Source organism: Bubalus bubalis, chromosome 8 (genome assembly GCF_019923935.1).
Source record: "Bubalus bubalis isolate 160015118507 breed Murrah chromosome 8, NDDB_SH_1, whole genome shotgun sequence".
NCBI lineage: Eukaryota > Metazoa > Chordata > Mammalia > Artiodactyla > Bovidae > Bubalus > Bubalus bubalis.
The window spans coordinates 36,750,200-36,763,337 of record NC_059164.1 but is presented as its reverse complement, the minus strand read 5'-3'; the positions used below and the strand labels follow the sequence as shown (position 1 = coordinate 36,763,337).

Below are 13,138 nucleotides of genomic sequence, written 5' to 3'. Positions count from 1 at the left end.
TCTTTCATTTGTGTTGAATTAAATCACACATTTCATTAATTACACAGGTCATATATTTGCCTAGGAGTTAAAATATTCACTTTCAAAATGAAATAAATGAAAACCAGCTGGTCAGGAGAACGTGGGGCAAAGGCAGGATGTATTTTAGAATTTATTTATTTTCCTTTTAAGTCTTTGAAATCCTGATGTGTGGGTTTACTTGCTATTTCCACATTTTAAGTTTATCTAAACTGGTTTCATGTCTTGCAGCAAAAGTTTCAGGAGGGAAAAGAGTTGATTCAAACATGGAAGAAAAATAAAACCCCAGAAAGCAAGCTCTGCCTGTATCTACACAATAGTCAATGGAAGTTATTTTTCAGAAAAAGTGAAGTTTTAAAAGTTTATATTAAGAACAAATTAAGACTATGATGATTAGGAGTTTGGGATTAACATATACATACCACTATATATAAAATAATCAACAAAGACCTACTCTATAACACAGGGAATTCTACTCAATACTCTGTAATAACCTCTATGGGAAAAGAATCTGAAAAAGAAGGGATATATGTATGGATACCTGAATCAAGCTGCTGTACACCTAAAACAAACACAACATTGTTAAATCACCTATACTCCAAAATAAAAACAAAAAACCAAGTTACTTTAGAATAAATGGAAAATCACTTGAAAAACAAGAAAAGCAGGTTATTTTCATGGAATGGGTACAGAAAGAAAGTGACAAAAAGAATAGTATTAGTTTTTTCTAAATAAGGGCAAGGTTCCATGGAAGAACTGTCTCACCGCTTTGCATGCATGCCTGTTGGGTAATACCGAGAGCAGGAGACGCCATCCCAGGCGCAGTAAGGGTCTCGAGCCAGGCAGCAGTCTGCACAAGCGCTTCCGTACATGTCACACTGGTGGAATCGGACTTGGGCCACAGCAGAAGCAGAGCCAATATAGAGCTGTTGCTATAGACATCAAGGAAGAGAGAGGCCACTAGCAGAAATGGACAGAATTCTCACTGAGTTCTTACATTTTCACATTCCTGTGTAATCATCTCTGTGAATATTCATTTAAATAACTACAGTTACTCAGGACTGATGATGGAACACTAACACTTTGGTTTTCTCCAAGATCTGAAATACTTTTACAGACTTGTATGCCTGAAGGACAAAAGGGCTATAGTGAGGCTGACAAAAGTCTTAAGTTGGCTATACTTTCATTCATTATCAAAGTAGAAAGACTCTTTTGTCATCTAACATTGTAGATCTTTTTAAAAAGTCTACAGGACTGTCCAAAAGGAGAGTGAAAAGGTATTTTTTTGCATTTTTAATGGATACAATTGACATATAACATTATATTAGTCTTAGCTCTACAACATAATTATTTGATACTTGTATATATTGTGAAATGGTCACAATTATTCTAGTTAATCTCCCTCATCTCACACTACACATCTATAAATATTTTTTTGTGATGAAAACTTTCAAGATCTACTCTCTTAGCAGCTTTCAAATACATAAAACAGTATTGTTAACTATAATCATCATGTTGTACATTACATCACCAGGACTTACCTATTTTATAACTAAAAGTTTATACATTTTAATAACCGACACTCATTTCATCTAGCCCCTGCCTCTGGCAACCACAGATCTGTTCTCTGTATCTATGAGCCTGTTTTGTTGTTGTTTTTGAACAGTTCACATATAAATGACATTATATGGTATTTGTCTGTCTTGGACATATTTCACTTGGCATAATGCCTGCAAAATCCTTTCATGTTACTGAAAATGGCAGAATTTCCTTCTTTTTTATGGCTGACTAACACTCCATTGTGTGTGTGTGTGTGTGTGTGTGTGTACATGTGTATGTGTATAATTTATTTATCCAGTCATTCATAGATGGATGCTTAGTTCATCTCCATGTCTTGGCTATTATAAATAAACCTTAAATGAACATGGGGGTGTATGTATCTTTCTGAATTAGTGTTTTTGTTTCCTTTGGATAGATACCCAGAAGTAGAACTGCTAGATCCCCAGAAGTAGAACTGCTAGATCATATGGCAGTTCTATTTTTAATTTTTTGAGTAACCTCCATACTGCTTTTCACAGTGGCTACACCAACTTACATTCCCACTAACAGTGCATATTGACATATAACATTTAGAAAAGTGACACAGATATATACATGGAATGGTGTTGAATAAACTGTAAGATATATCAGTAAATAAAAAGTATAAGTAGCAGAACAATAACCTCATATGTCCTTATCTGCCTTAACATAAAAGGTTACTTATAAATAAATGAGGCAATATATGTAACAGCTACTCTCAAAGTTACACCAGAAACTTTTTCCAGTAAAGTGGAAAGGAGGTTTATTTTTCATTGTACACTCTCTTGTATTATCATTACTATGATTTTTTGCAAAAATATTAGCAAAAAAAAAACAACACGGAATAATGTTCTATTATGGTTGTACAGGTAAATCTATTCTTGTCTATTTTTCTAGAAACAGAATATGAAGAAATATATTACCTACCTGTAAATCACTATGTATTTCTGTCAGAATAAAGCTGTAACTTGTTAACATATAAGAACACCTACCTAAGCTTTCTATCTTTTGACCTTATCTGATACATAGAATGCACACACAGAGACACCTATACAACTTACTCTCTTTGATGAAATCTCCATAGAAATAATAGGAACTGGATCCTGAAAAATTAAAAAAAAAACTTTCATATTTAGGAATAAAAATATAGAAACATACCTTAGTATGGTTATAAATTAACTGAAATAATATTAGGTATGTGAGTGGTTCTCTGTCAAGCAGTATATAGCTTTCATTTTAGTAAATCAAAAGGAAAATACAATTAAGTAAAATACAATTTCTTTCAAAAAATATTTTCTAACAGTGTAGGACAAAATATAAATGAGGAAAGTAGTGAATAATCTAATTATCTTTCAGTTTGTCTCTGCATTATAATTTTTGTATTTGCATTTGAGTATTACTCATGTTTTGGAAATCAATTATCTTTAAATAATAAAGTCAGAGTGCTATTTCTTATAAAGAAAGTTGAACCATTAGAAGGAGAACAGTTATATCTTTGAATAGGTCTTATTACCAATAAACCATGTGATCTTTAATTGTTTTAACTCAGGCCTAAATAAAATACTATGATCTTTCTTAGCTTTTTGAATGTTGAGTTTTAAGCCAAGTTTTTTACTCTTCTCTTTCACCCTTATCAAGAGGCTTTTTAGTTCCTCTTCTCTTTCTGCCATTAAGACGCTTGCTCCTTAGATGATAAAGCTATGACAAACCTAGACAGCCTATTAAAAAGCAGAAAGGTTACTTTGCCAACAAAGGTCCATATAGTCAAAGCTATAACCATAGCTTTTTCTCACAGATGTGAGAGTTCTACCGTAAAGAAAGCTAAGTGCCAAAGAATTGATGCTTTCAAATTATGGTGCTAGAGGACTCTTGAGAGTCCCTTGGACTGCAAGGAGATCAAACCAATCAATCCTAAAATAAATCAACACTGAATATTCATTGGAAGGACTGATGCTGAAGCTGAAGGCCCAGTACTTTGGCCACCTGATGCAAACAGCTGACTCACTGGAAAAGATTCTGATAATGGGAAAGATAGAGGGCAAGAGGAGAAAGGGCAACAGAAGATGAGATGGTTGGATGGCATCACTGACTCAATGGACATGAGTTTGAGCAAACTCTGGGAGATAGTGAAGGACAGGTAAGCCGACCGTGCTGCAGTCCATGGGGTGGCAAAGAGTTGGACATGACTTAGCGACTGTACAACAACAAAACAAAATATTTTTCTGTCAATCTCCATTAATCCAGAATGCTCTGACAAATGTGCATTATCATCATCACTGTCTTGGAACTGCACCAGAGGAAGGACAATCTACAGGATAGTTTTGAGAACTTCTGTACAATTCTAGGGATAGTGATTAAGACAAGAATATTTCTAAGGACATCACAAACTCAGCCATTTCTGTGACTGGAGAAGTCATAGGCATGTGGGATATACTCCTGGATAATTAATGGATAATTATCCTTCAAATAGTTATTTTTTGAAAGAGAAAAATTTGATCATCTATGTTAAAATTTTAAATATTTAAAACTACGGAACACTTTATTCACGTGTTGTTTTTTAGTCACTAAGTCATGCCGACTCTTTGCGACCCCATAGACTGTAGTCCATCAGGCTCCTCTGTCCATGGGACTTCTCAGGCAAGAATATTGCAGTGGGTTGTCATTTCCTTCTCCAGGGAATCTTCTCAACCCAGGGATCAAAGTCACGGCTCCTGCACTGGCAGGCAGATTCTCTACTGCTGAGTCACAAGGGAAGCATATGCATGCATTTATTCATTCAAAAAAAAAAAGTTTCTTAAGGATTTATGTGAACAAGACATTGTTATGATGAATGCCCTTAATATGAGATCTGTGATTCCTAACATGAAATGAAATCTTATAGAGGCTCAATATGCAAAATAAACAAAAATATTGCTGCTCTGGGGATTCTCCAGTGGCTCAGCAGTAAAAGAATCCACCTGCAAGGCAGGAGATGCCAAGACATGGGGTTGATTCCTGGGTCAGGAAGATAACCTGGAGAAGGAAATGGCAATCCACTCCAGTATTCTTGCCCGGAAACTCCCATGGACAGAGAAGCCTGGAGGGCTACAGTCCATGGGGTCACACAAGAGTCAGACAGAGCTCAGCGACTAAACAACAGCTGCTCTGGTTGAGATAAGAACGTGGTTAACTTTGTGTGAAGCTATGCGGAATCTAATCTGAACAGCTAAGGTGAAATAAACTGTTTTCATCAAAAATATTTTTGTGTACATTCATTACATACATACACAATCTTCATTATCACACATTGTGATCTTGCACATTTGCTTACTTGCTAAAACTTATTTGCAACCCCAATATCAATGCTTTTGGTATTTTGCTGCCTTTCACGTGCTCAGAATGGCAAAAAAAAAAAAAAAAAAAAGGAAAATCTGAGCTTCCCAAAATGTACATTCCCAGCTGAGGTTGATCAAGGTATACCCTGCCTTCTTGTTTCAATTCTCATACTGTAAACAAGTATCTTCATGTTCCATTTAGCACCATATTTTTATTTGTGTCCTTTTTGTTAATGATTTGCTGTTTAAAAGGCCCCTAAGTATAGTGTGGTGTTGGAGAAGACTCTTGAGAGTCCCTTGGACTGCAAGGAGATCCAACCAGTCCATTCTAAAGGAGATCAGCCCTGGGTGTTCTTTGGAAGGAATGATGCTAAAGCTGAAACTCCAGTACTTTGGCCACCTCATGCAAAGAGTTGACTCATTGGAAAAGACTCTGATGCTGGAAGGGATTGGGGGCAGGAGAACAAGGGGACGACAGAGGATGAGATGTATGAATGGCATCACCAACTCGATGGACGTGAGTTTGAGTGAACTCCGGGAGATGATGATGGACAGGGAGGCCTGGCATGCTGCGATTCATGGGGTCACAAAGAGTCAGAAACGACTGAGCGACTGAACTAAACTAAACTAAGCATAGTGTTGAAGTGTTGTGTTCCTAAGTTCCAAAAGGCTGAAATGTGCGTTATGAAATAAATATGTGTTTTAAATAAGCCTTGTTCAGGCAGGAGTTATTAGTGGCAACCCACTCCAGAACTCTTGCCTGGATAATCCCATGGACAGAGGAGCATTGTAGGCTACAGTCCATGGGGTCGCAAAGAGTCGGACACGACTGAGCGACTTCACTTCACTTCAGTTTTAATTAATCAACAGGATAGTCCTGGTTGGCTCAGTGGTAAAGAATCCACCTGCGGTGCAGGAGATATGGGTTGATCCCTGGGTCAGAAAGATCCTCTGGACAAGGCAATGTCAACCCACTCCAGTATTCTTGCTGGGGAAATTTCAAAGACAGAGAAGTCTAGCAGGCTACAGTCCATGGGTTGGCAAAAGAGTTGGACACAACTGAGTGACTAAACAACAACAACATATACTAAATAAGGTGTCTTTAAAAAGAAACACAAATAAAACAAGTTTACATATCAATCAGCTGACAAAAATGCTGTGACTAGAGACTCTCAGGAGCCTAATGTTGTATCTCCTCTTTGTTTTTCAGTTGCTCAGTCGTGTCGGATTCTTGTGACCCTATGGACTGCAGTGTGCATCTCCCCTAGGAGCAATGATTACTAATTAATTCAGTGTTCAAAGAGCAGTTATGCTATAAATGCCAAGACTTACTGTGTGTATATGGGTGTGTAAAAAAGAGAGACAATATACACAACTATTTTGTCATGCTTAATATTTCTGTAATCATTTTGCATTTTTCTTTTAGCAAATTCTCTGTGTAAACTGCATGGGATAAAAAGGCAATCTACTTATCCCACGACAATGCCCACATGTCATGAAACCTGTGGACAGGTTCATATTGTTTCACTTGAAACAATATGAAACCTGCTATTTATTTTTAATTGCTTTTATTGATAGTACATTTGCTTAAGATGACGACTGTAATAATGATTCTAGAATTCATTTGTGGGATAAGGGTCATTTATATCCCAGTTCATATAATGAAATTTTTTTCATGATGGTAAATACTGGCCTCTTTATCTGAATAGTGAATAGTCTATGATAATCAAATAGATGTACCGGAATTATAAATCATTCTTTACTTCAGAGTACTCTGAATTTACAATATACTGATTAGGAAAAAAAAACAACTGATGTAATGTTTTTCCTATTTATAATTCACTTGCAATTGTCTGCAATACATAAATATTGGCTATATGTTTCACTAAAAATACCTTGAATATCTGAAGTTCTTCTAGAATTACTTCTTCCATTGATTCTGTTTCTTGGTTGTAAATCGTGATTACTTTCAGCACAATTCCATTATCTATAAGAAAATAAAGGAAGAGATAATACAGAAGCTTTGTAACAATCTGGTTTTCAAATAATTAAAAACCATGCAAAGATTATAAATTTAAATAAGATTTGAAATCTAGATCTATAAAATATTTAATCATTGCCAGTTAAAACAATATGGTTATTTATATATTCATATTTTAAATTAGCAAAAAAATCAATTTTGTGTACCTGGTCAAAGAATAAGACCAAATAATATATAATTATTTTCCAACAATTTGATTCAAAAACCCAATTAAAGGTTCAGAAATCAAGATGTCTTTTGGAATTAATGAAATAGAAGACAGATAGAAAATTATTCCAGCTTTTTCTGTGATGTATGATGAAAGAATATTTTTTACCTAAAGCTACATCCTGGTAAGAAACTATACCTTTAATCTTATGGAACCTTCCAAGCAACACACAATGGAAATCTTGAATATTGATATATAAACAGAATAAATATATTTATATCTATACATATACATTTTTCCTTCCAATTTTAATGAGATATAATTGACATACAACACTGTATAATTTTAAGGAATACAGCATAATTATTTGACCTACATACATCATGGGCTTCTCTTGTGGCTCAGCTGGTAAAGAATTCGCCTGCAATGCGGGAGACCTGGGTTCAATGTTTGGGTTGGGAAGATCCCCTGAAGAAGGGAAAGGCTACCTACTCCAGTATTCTGGCCTAGAGAATTCTATGGACTATATAGTCCACGGGGTGGCAAAGAGTCAGACATGACTGAGCACATACATCATGAAATAATGCCACAATAAGTTTAGTGAACATCCATCATACAAAATAGCTTTTTTTCCCTTGTGATGAGAACTCTTAGGGTTTACTCGCTTAAAAAGCTTCATTATAACATACAGCACTGTTAACTATATTAGTCATGGTGTATATTATATCCTTAGTACTTATTTATCTCATAATTAGAAAGATGTATCTTTGACAACCTTCATCTAGTTCTCCCACTGCTCACCTCCAGTAACCACAAATCTTGTTATATACACTTTCAATAAAAATTTCAAGTATACAGTATAGAGAGAATGGTGTAATGAGTCCTCCTGTACTAATCTTTTAGTCTATATAATTATAAATAATTTTATAAATTTATACCTACATTTTAAAATCCTACCTTGTTTTTATTATCCTGATATTCTGAACTTGTTCTTTCCAATGAAAATTTAATAAAACATGAATTTGACTGTAATAACAATTTAGTATAGTGCTAGAAATAACTAGAGGGAAAAAAGCACTTTGGAAGTTCTGATCCTGAAGTTTCTATGGTACTTATGCAATTTCTTTAAAAATTATGAAATTGTGTGTTTGGCTTAATATAATGTAATTAAAATAAACTAATAAAAATTACCAAAAGGAACAAAACTATCATATCAAGCACACATTATAAATATCCCACAATTATCATATCAAGTAAAAAGGCAAAGAGAAACTCAAATTATCAGTTTGCAACTAGTGATTTTTCAATAAGGACTACTATATATAGTACTAAAGCATGTGTCTGGTAAATTTGGGGAAAAATAACTATTTTGTGGTATTATTCAAAGTTGTACTCATCACACATTCATCAAATATGTTCTTTAGTGCTGAAAAGCTGTGGTTTAATAGAATAATATCTTTAAGCTCAACATAGGTTACATGAGAGCCTAAGTATATACCTTATATATTTCTGGAATTCTCTCAAATAGCTTTGGTCAATCTAACAAAAAAGTATTTCTGAAAACATTCTTGGATTTATATACGTGACTTCTACTTTCCAAGGTGGTTAAAAATAACATGCTTTTTTCTGTGATTAATTTTTATCAAATATTACTCTTGCTTATGGAATTCTTTTTTTTTTTTTTTTTAACTTTGTTGGATACCACTATAAGTGAATTCATGGCCAGGTAATTTTAACTTTGTTAAATAAATGTGATGCTTTGTTAATCTTGAACCCACAGTGCAGAACACACTGCCTAGTCATTTCAGTCGTGTCCGACTTTTTGTGACCCCATGGACAGTAGCCCGCCAGGCTCCTCTGTCCATGGGATTCTCCAGGCAAGAACACTGGAGTGGCTTGCCATTGCCTTCTCCAGCAGAACATATTACTAACCTCTTAAATGAATAAAATATATCCTGCAAGAGACATCAATTTTTGGAAATCAGACAATTACCTCCTTACTTGTACCTTTGCTGTTTCAAAAAGCATGAGTGGGAAAGTTCAAGCACCAATATTAATACTATATATTAATTCCTGATCTGGGCATATGTAATGTCTTTTTAGAATATGTCAATGATTAAAGTTATATATAGTAGAACGCTTACTCTTCTAAATAGGATCTGCTATAGTAATTACTATGATGCATATATAAAAAAAGAAATGATAGTTTTAATGATTCTTTAAATGACTATATAATTTCAAAGTACTTGACAGAATTTGATACATATTACCCTGCATGCTAAACGATTCCAAGTTCTCCTCCATAAGCTAGATCTAATGAATGGCACTAGTTGAAATTACAGATTTATTTTACATTTTGACTTTTAGCATATTTATTATACTTTATTTTAATAATGCAGGATATTACAGCTTTAGTCTAAAATTTTATCTCCATTATGTATAACACTGGTGTTCCCTCGTGGCTCAGCTGGTAAAGAATCTGTCTGCAATGCAGGAGACCTGGGTTCGATCCTTGGGTTGGGAGAAGCCCGTGGAGAAGGGAAAGGCTACCCACTCCAGTATTCTGGCCTGGAGAATCCCATGGACTGTATGGTCCATGGGTCACAGAGTCAGACACGACTGAGCGACTTTCACTTTCTTTCACTTTAATGTATAACATTTAGCTTGATTAACTTTACATGGTTGATTTCTTATGGGGCCTGATAAGCACAGTTGAGATTATAGATTTAGGTGAAATTACCTAAACTTTACCTAAAGACTGAAGCAGTGGCCCTGAGGGACTAACAGAAGAGAACCATCCTTTGTATGGCACCCTATTTCTGCTCTGAGTTCTTTTCTGGAACCAACATTGTTTATTAACATCAATTATTCATTCCTTAATGTATTCATTTTGTTCAATGTATTAAATATTGACCATGTATCAGGAATTACAGGCTGTAACTGCCCCAAATTCTTCTCTTCCATTGCAGTGGACAGGCAGTATGTAAGAAAGCCAAATGGGTCTACAGAGGTTTTGTTGACAGGCAGGGATGTTTAATGTTATGTTATTGATTTTAAGGTTCAATTTAAATGTCTGAGTACTTTCTAATTTCATTACCTGTCCCAATGAACAAGACATCATACTGGCCATCCTCAGCTTCTACTCGATCCACTGCTATTTGTTTCAGGTTATACTTTCCATCCGTTTTCACTAGTATTGGTTTTTTATGGGCAGGTTTTATGGGCTGGTACATAAGTGGATGACTTCTAGCAAACCGGATGGCATCATCAGGATAGTCTTTGGTAGTTTCATACCTGCCTCCATTCACTTTGCTGGCACACTGAAATACAAATGGATGAGAGAATATTTTTGCCATGAAATCTAAAGAGCAAATTTATAATCAATTATAAGGAGAATTATAAAAACAGAGTATGTTCAATTAATCAACTATGTATTTAACAATATTTAGTAACCATATCTTCTTTACTACAGAAATAAAATCTGAATTAAAAATTGCATAGTGAGGCTGAATTATTTTTAAAAATGCAGCACTAGAAATAGACAGCAATGAAACCATGAAAAATATTAAGTATATATAGTTTGGAGATAGCACAAACATATTATAAAAATATTTTATTTATTTTCCTGCTTCTAAAATTTGTTTTTCGTGTTGCAAATTAAATTTTAAAGTAAGCAATGTATTGTTCATAGCAAAACAAAAGTGACTTGTTATTGTGCTAAATCTTCCCCCCAAATTAAGAATTACAACCACACAACAGCTTTCCCATTACTGACACTGATTGGTGACAGTTTCAATTGTCTCACTGACTATAACAGAAATCTCTTCAAATTCCATCATTGTTAATTAAGGGAGAAAAAAAAACCCTTCTCTGTTCTAATGTAATTTGTATGAATGTATATTATTTTTGTATGAATCAGAGACAATAACTTGAAAAAACCAGAAATACTTGCTATAACACGTCTCAATTCTTAAAATCACTGACTCTCAAAATACATGTTCAGCGGTACCTAAGCTACTTCTTGGAATACCTATCACTGTGTTGATGCATGCTTGTTATTTAGTGCTCCCTCATTTCACACATTTTCTTCTAGAACCAGCAGGAATTGTAATGGTGACCTTGATAAAAATTTTCCACTTTAGAGTATAAACACAGTAGTTTATTAATCATTCTGCAAAGAGGGCATTTTTAATGGTTTGTTTTAAAATCTGGGGCCATATTTCTTAATTTGGCATGAATATTTCACGTGAGTGTACTTTTATGCTATATAATTGGAAACATTCTAGACCAGCCTGGAAGCAGTTCAGTAACCAGTCACTTCCTCTAAATCTCCTTTAATACCATGTGGTTTCAAGAAGCATTTCCAGCAAAGCCACAGAAGTGGGTTTTCTCCATTTAAATTGCAATTTCAATCAATAGAGTGAAATAAAATATACTTTATGTCTTATTGGAAGTAATAATTTTAACCTAGTGAGAGAGAGTGATTGAAATGGTAAAGCCTTACACTTGTTAACTGAGATAAGGTTTGTTTCCACTTTGAATTGTGGCTCTGCAAAAATGATTTCTACTGACTTGCAAGTACTTATGGAATCAGCATAGTGATGGGTTTTCACTAGCTGCTCATAATGGTGTAGACTGACTTGCATGACAATTTGTTCTCCATGAACAGCAGATACAATGATGCTACCTTTTCCCAACCTAATTGTGTACAGGACACATAATACAAAATTCTCCTCAACATTATTATCATCATGTGTGCAATTAAACGGAGAAGGCAATGGCACCCCACTCCAGAACTCTTGCCTGGAAAATCCCATGGACGGAGGAGCCTGGTAGGCTGCAGTCCATGGGGTCGCTAGGAGTCGGACAAGACTGAGCGACTTCACTTTCACTTTTTACTTTCATGCATTGGAGAAGGAAATGGCAACCCACTCCAGTGTTCTTGCCTGGAGAATACCAGGGACGGGGGAGCCTGGTGGGCTGCCGTCTATGGAGTCACACACGTCGGACACGACTGAAGCGACTTAGCAGCAGCAGCAGCAGCAGTGCAATTAAAAGCACAGTTTGAATGGCTACTTAGGGAGAATCTTGGTAGCACCAGTTAAGAGGCAAATGGTGGAACTTCCTCTTGGCAAATGGGTTGCTTAGTATTATAAAGAGCCAGAGAAAAAGCTTCCTCTCAGTATGCTTAAGTGAGAAGCTGGGAAAAAGTCTGGTCTAGGGAACTGAAAGCCTGACCCAATTATCAGAATATATAATAATGATATGGTAACATTCTCCTGCTTGGAAACCACTTGTGGCACTAATTCTTCTAAAGAGGCTGAGAGGAATACGATGCTCATTTTATTGATGTTTCTGTATTCACCAGTACCTCTAAAAATAAAAATTTAGAGTCACATAGATAGCCAAAATATCAACAATAATATATATTTTACAATGCTAAGATGTATCCATTTTAGATTACATTCTTTTCATTAAATAACAAGCATATATCTAGATATAAAAAGTAATATTTCTTTACCATGCAAGTAACCAAGCAGATTTTTAGTTGTGGAATTTCTTAACTGTTTCATGCAAATTTAATAAAGCATCTGAACAATGAACAGAATATTACTAAAAAAGCTTTTCAAAAATAATAATATTTTGTTGAATGCCTAAACTTACAGATCCAGGTCTTGGATAAGGTACTCTTCCTTCATAGAGTGACCAGTGGTATTCAGGTCCTTCCTTATGTGCATATGGTCCATTAAAGGCAGCCCGGATGCTAGACATGTGATAAACACATATAGCATGGCCTCTAAATATATTACTGGGGAAAAAAGAGATAATTATTATTCTGGAATAGACTAGGAGGTCATCTAGTCAAATCCTACAGAAAACCTAGATAAGGAGGAAGTCTTTTGGGTGAAAGAGTTGCAATCTCTTAGGTATAAGACATCTAGAGATATTATCTACTACAATATTCCAAGTATTCAAACTCCAAACTTACTGTTTTTTGCCTATTTATTAGAGCAAATTAAAAATGACATTGTTAGAATC

General features: G+C 35.0%; 1 protein-coding gene across 1 annotated transcript in view; it reads right to left on the bottom strand.

The window, feature by feature from the left end:
• SEMA3E (semaphorin 3E) overlaps positions 1-13,138 on the bottom strand; it is a 274,076-nt gene that overhangs the window by 31,738 nt on the left and 229,200 nt on the right. The window contains exons 10-14 of the mRNA XM_006049428.4: positions 12,764-12,908; positions 10,197-10,419; positions 6,806-6,897; positions 2,658-2,699; positions 784-950 (exon numbers count right to left, since the gene is read on the bottom strand). Of these exons, the coding sequence (XP_006049490.3) occupies positions 784-950; positions 2,658-2,699; positions 6,806-6,897; positions 10,197-10,419; positions 12,764-12,908 (669 nt within the window). The remainder of the gene's footprint in view (positions 1-783; positions 951-2,657; positions 2,700-6,805; positions 6,898-10,196; positions 10,420-12,763; positions 12,909-13,138) is intronic.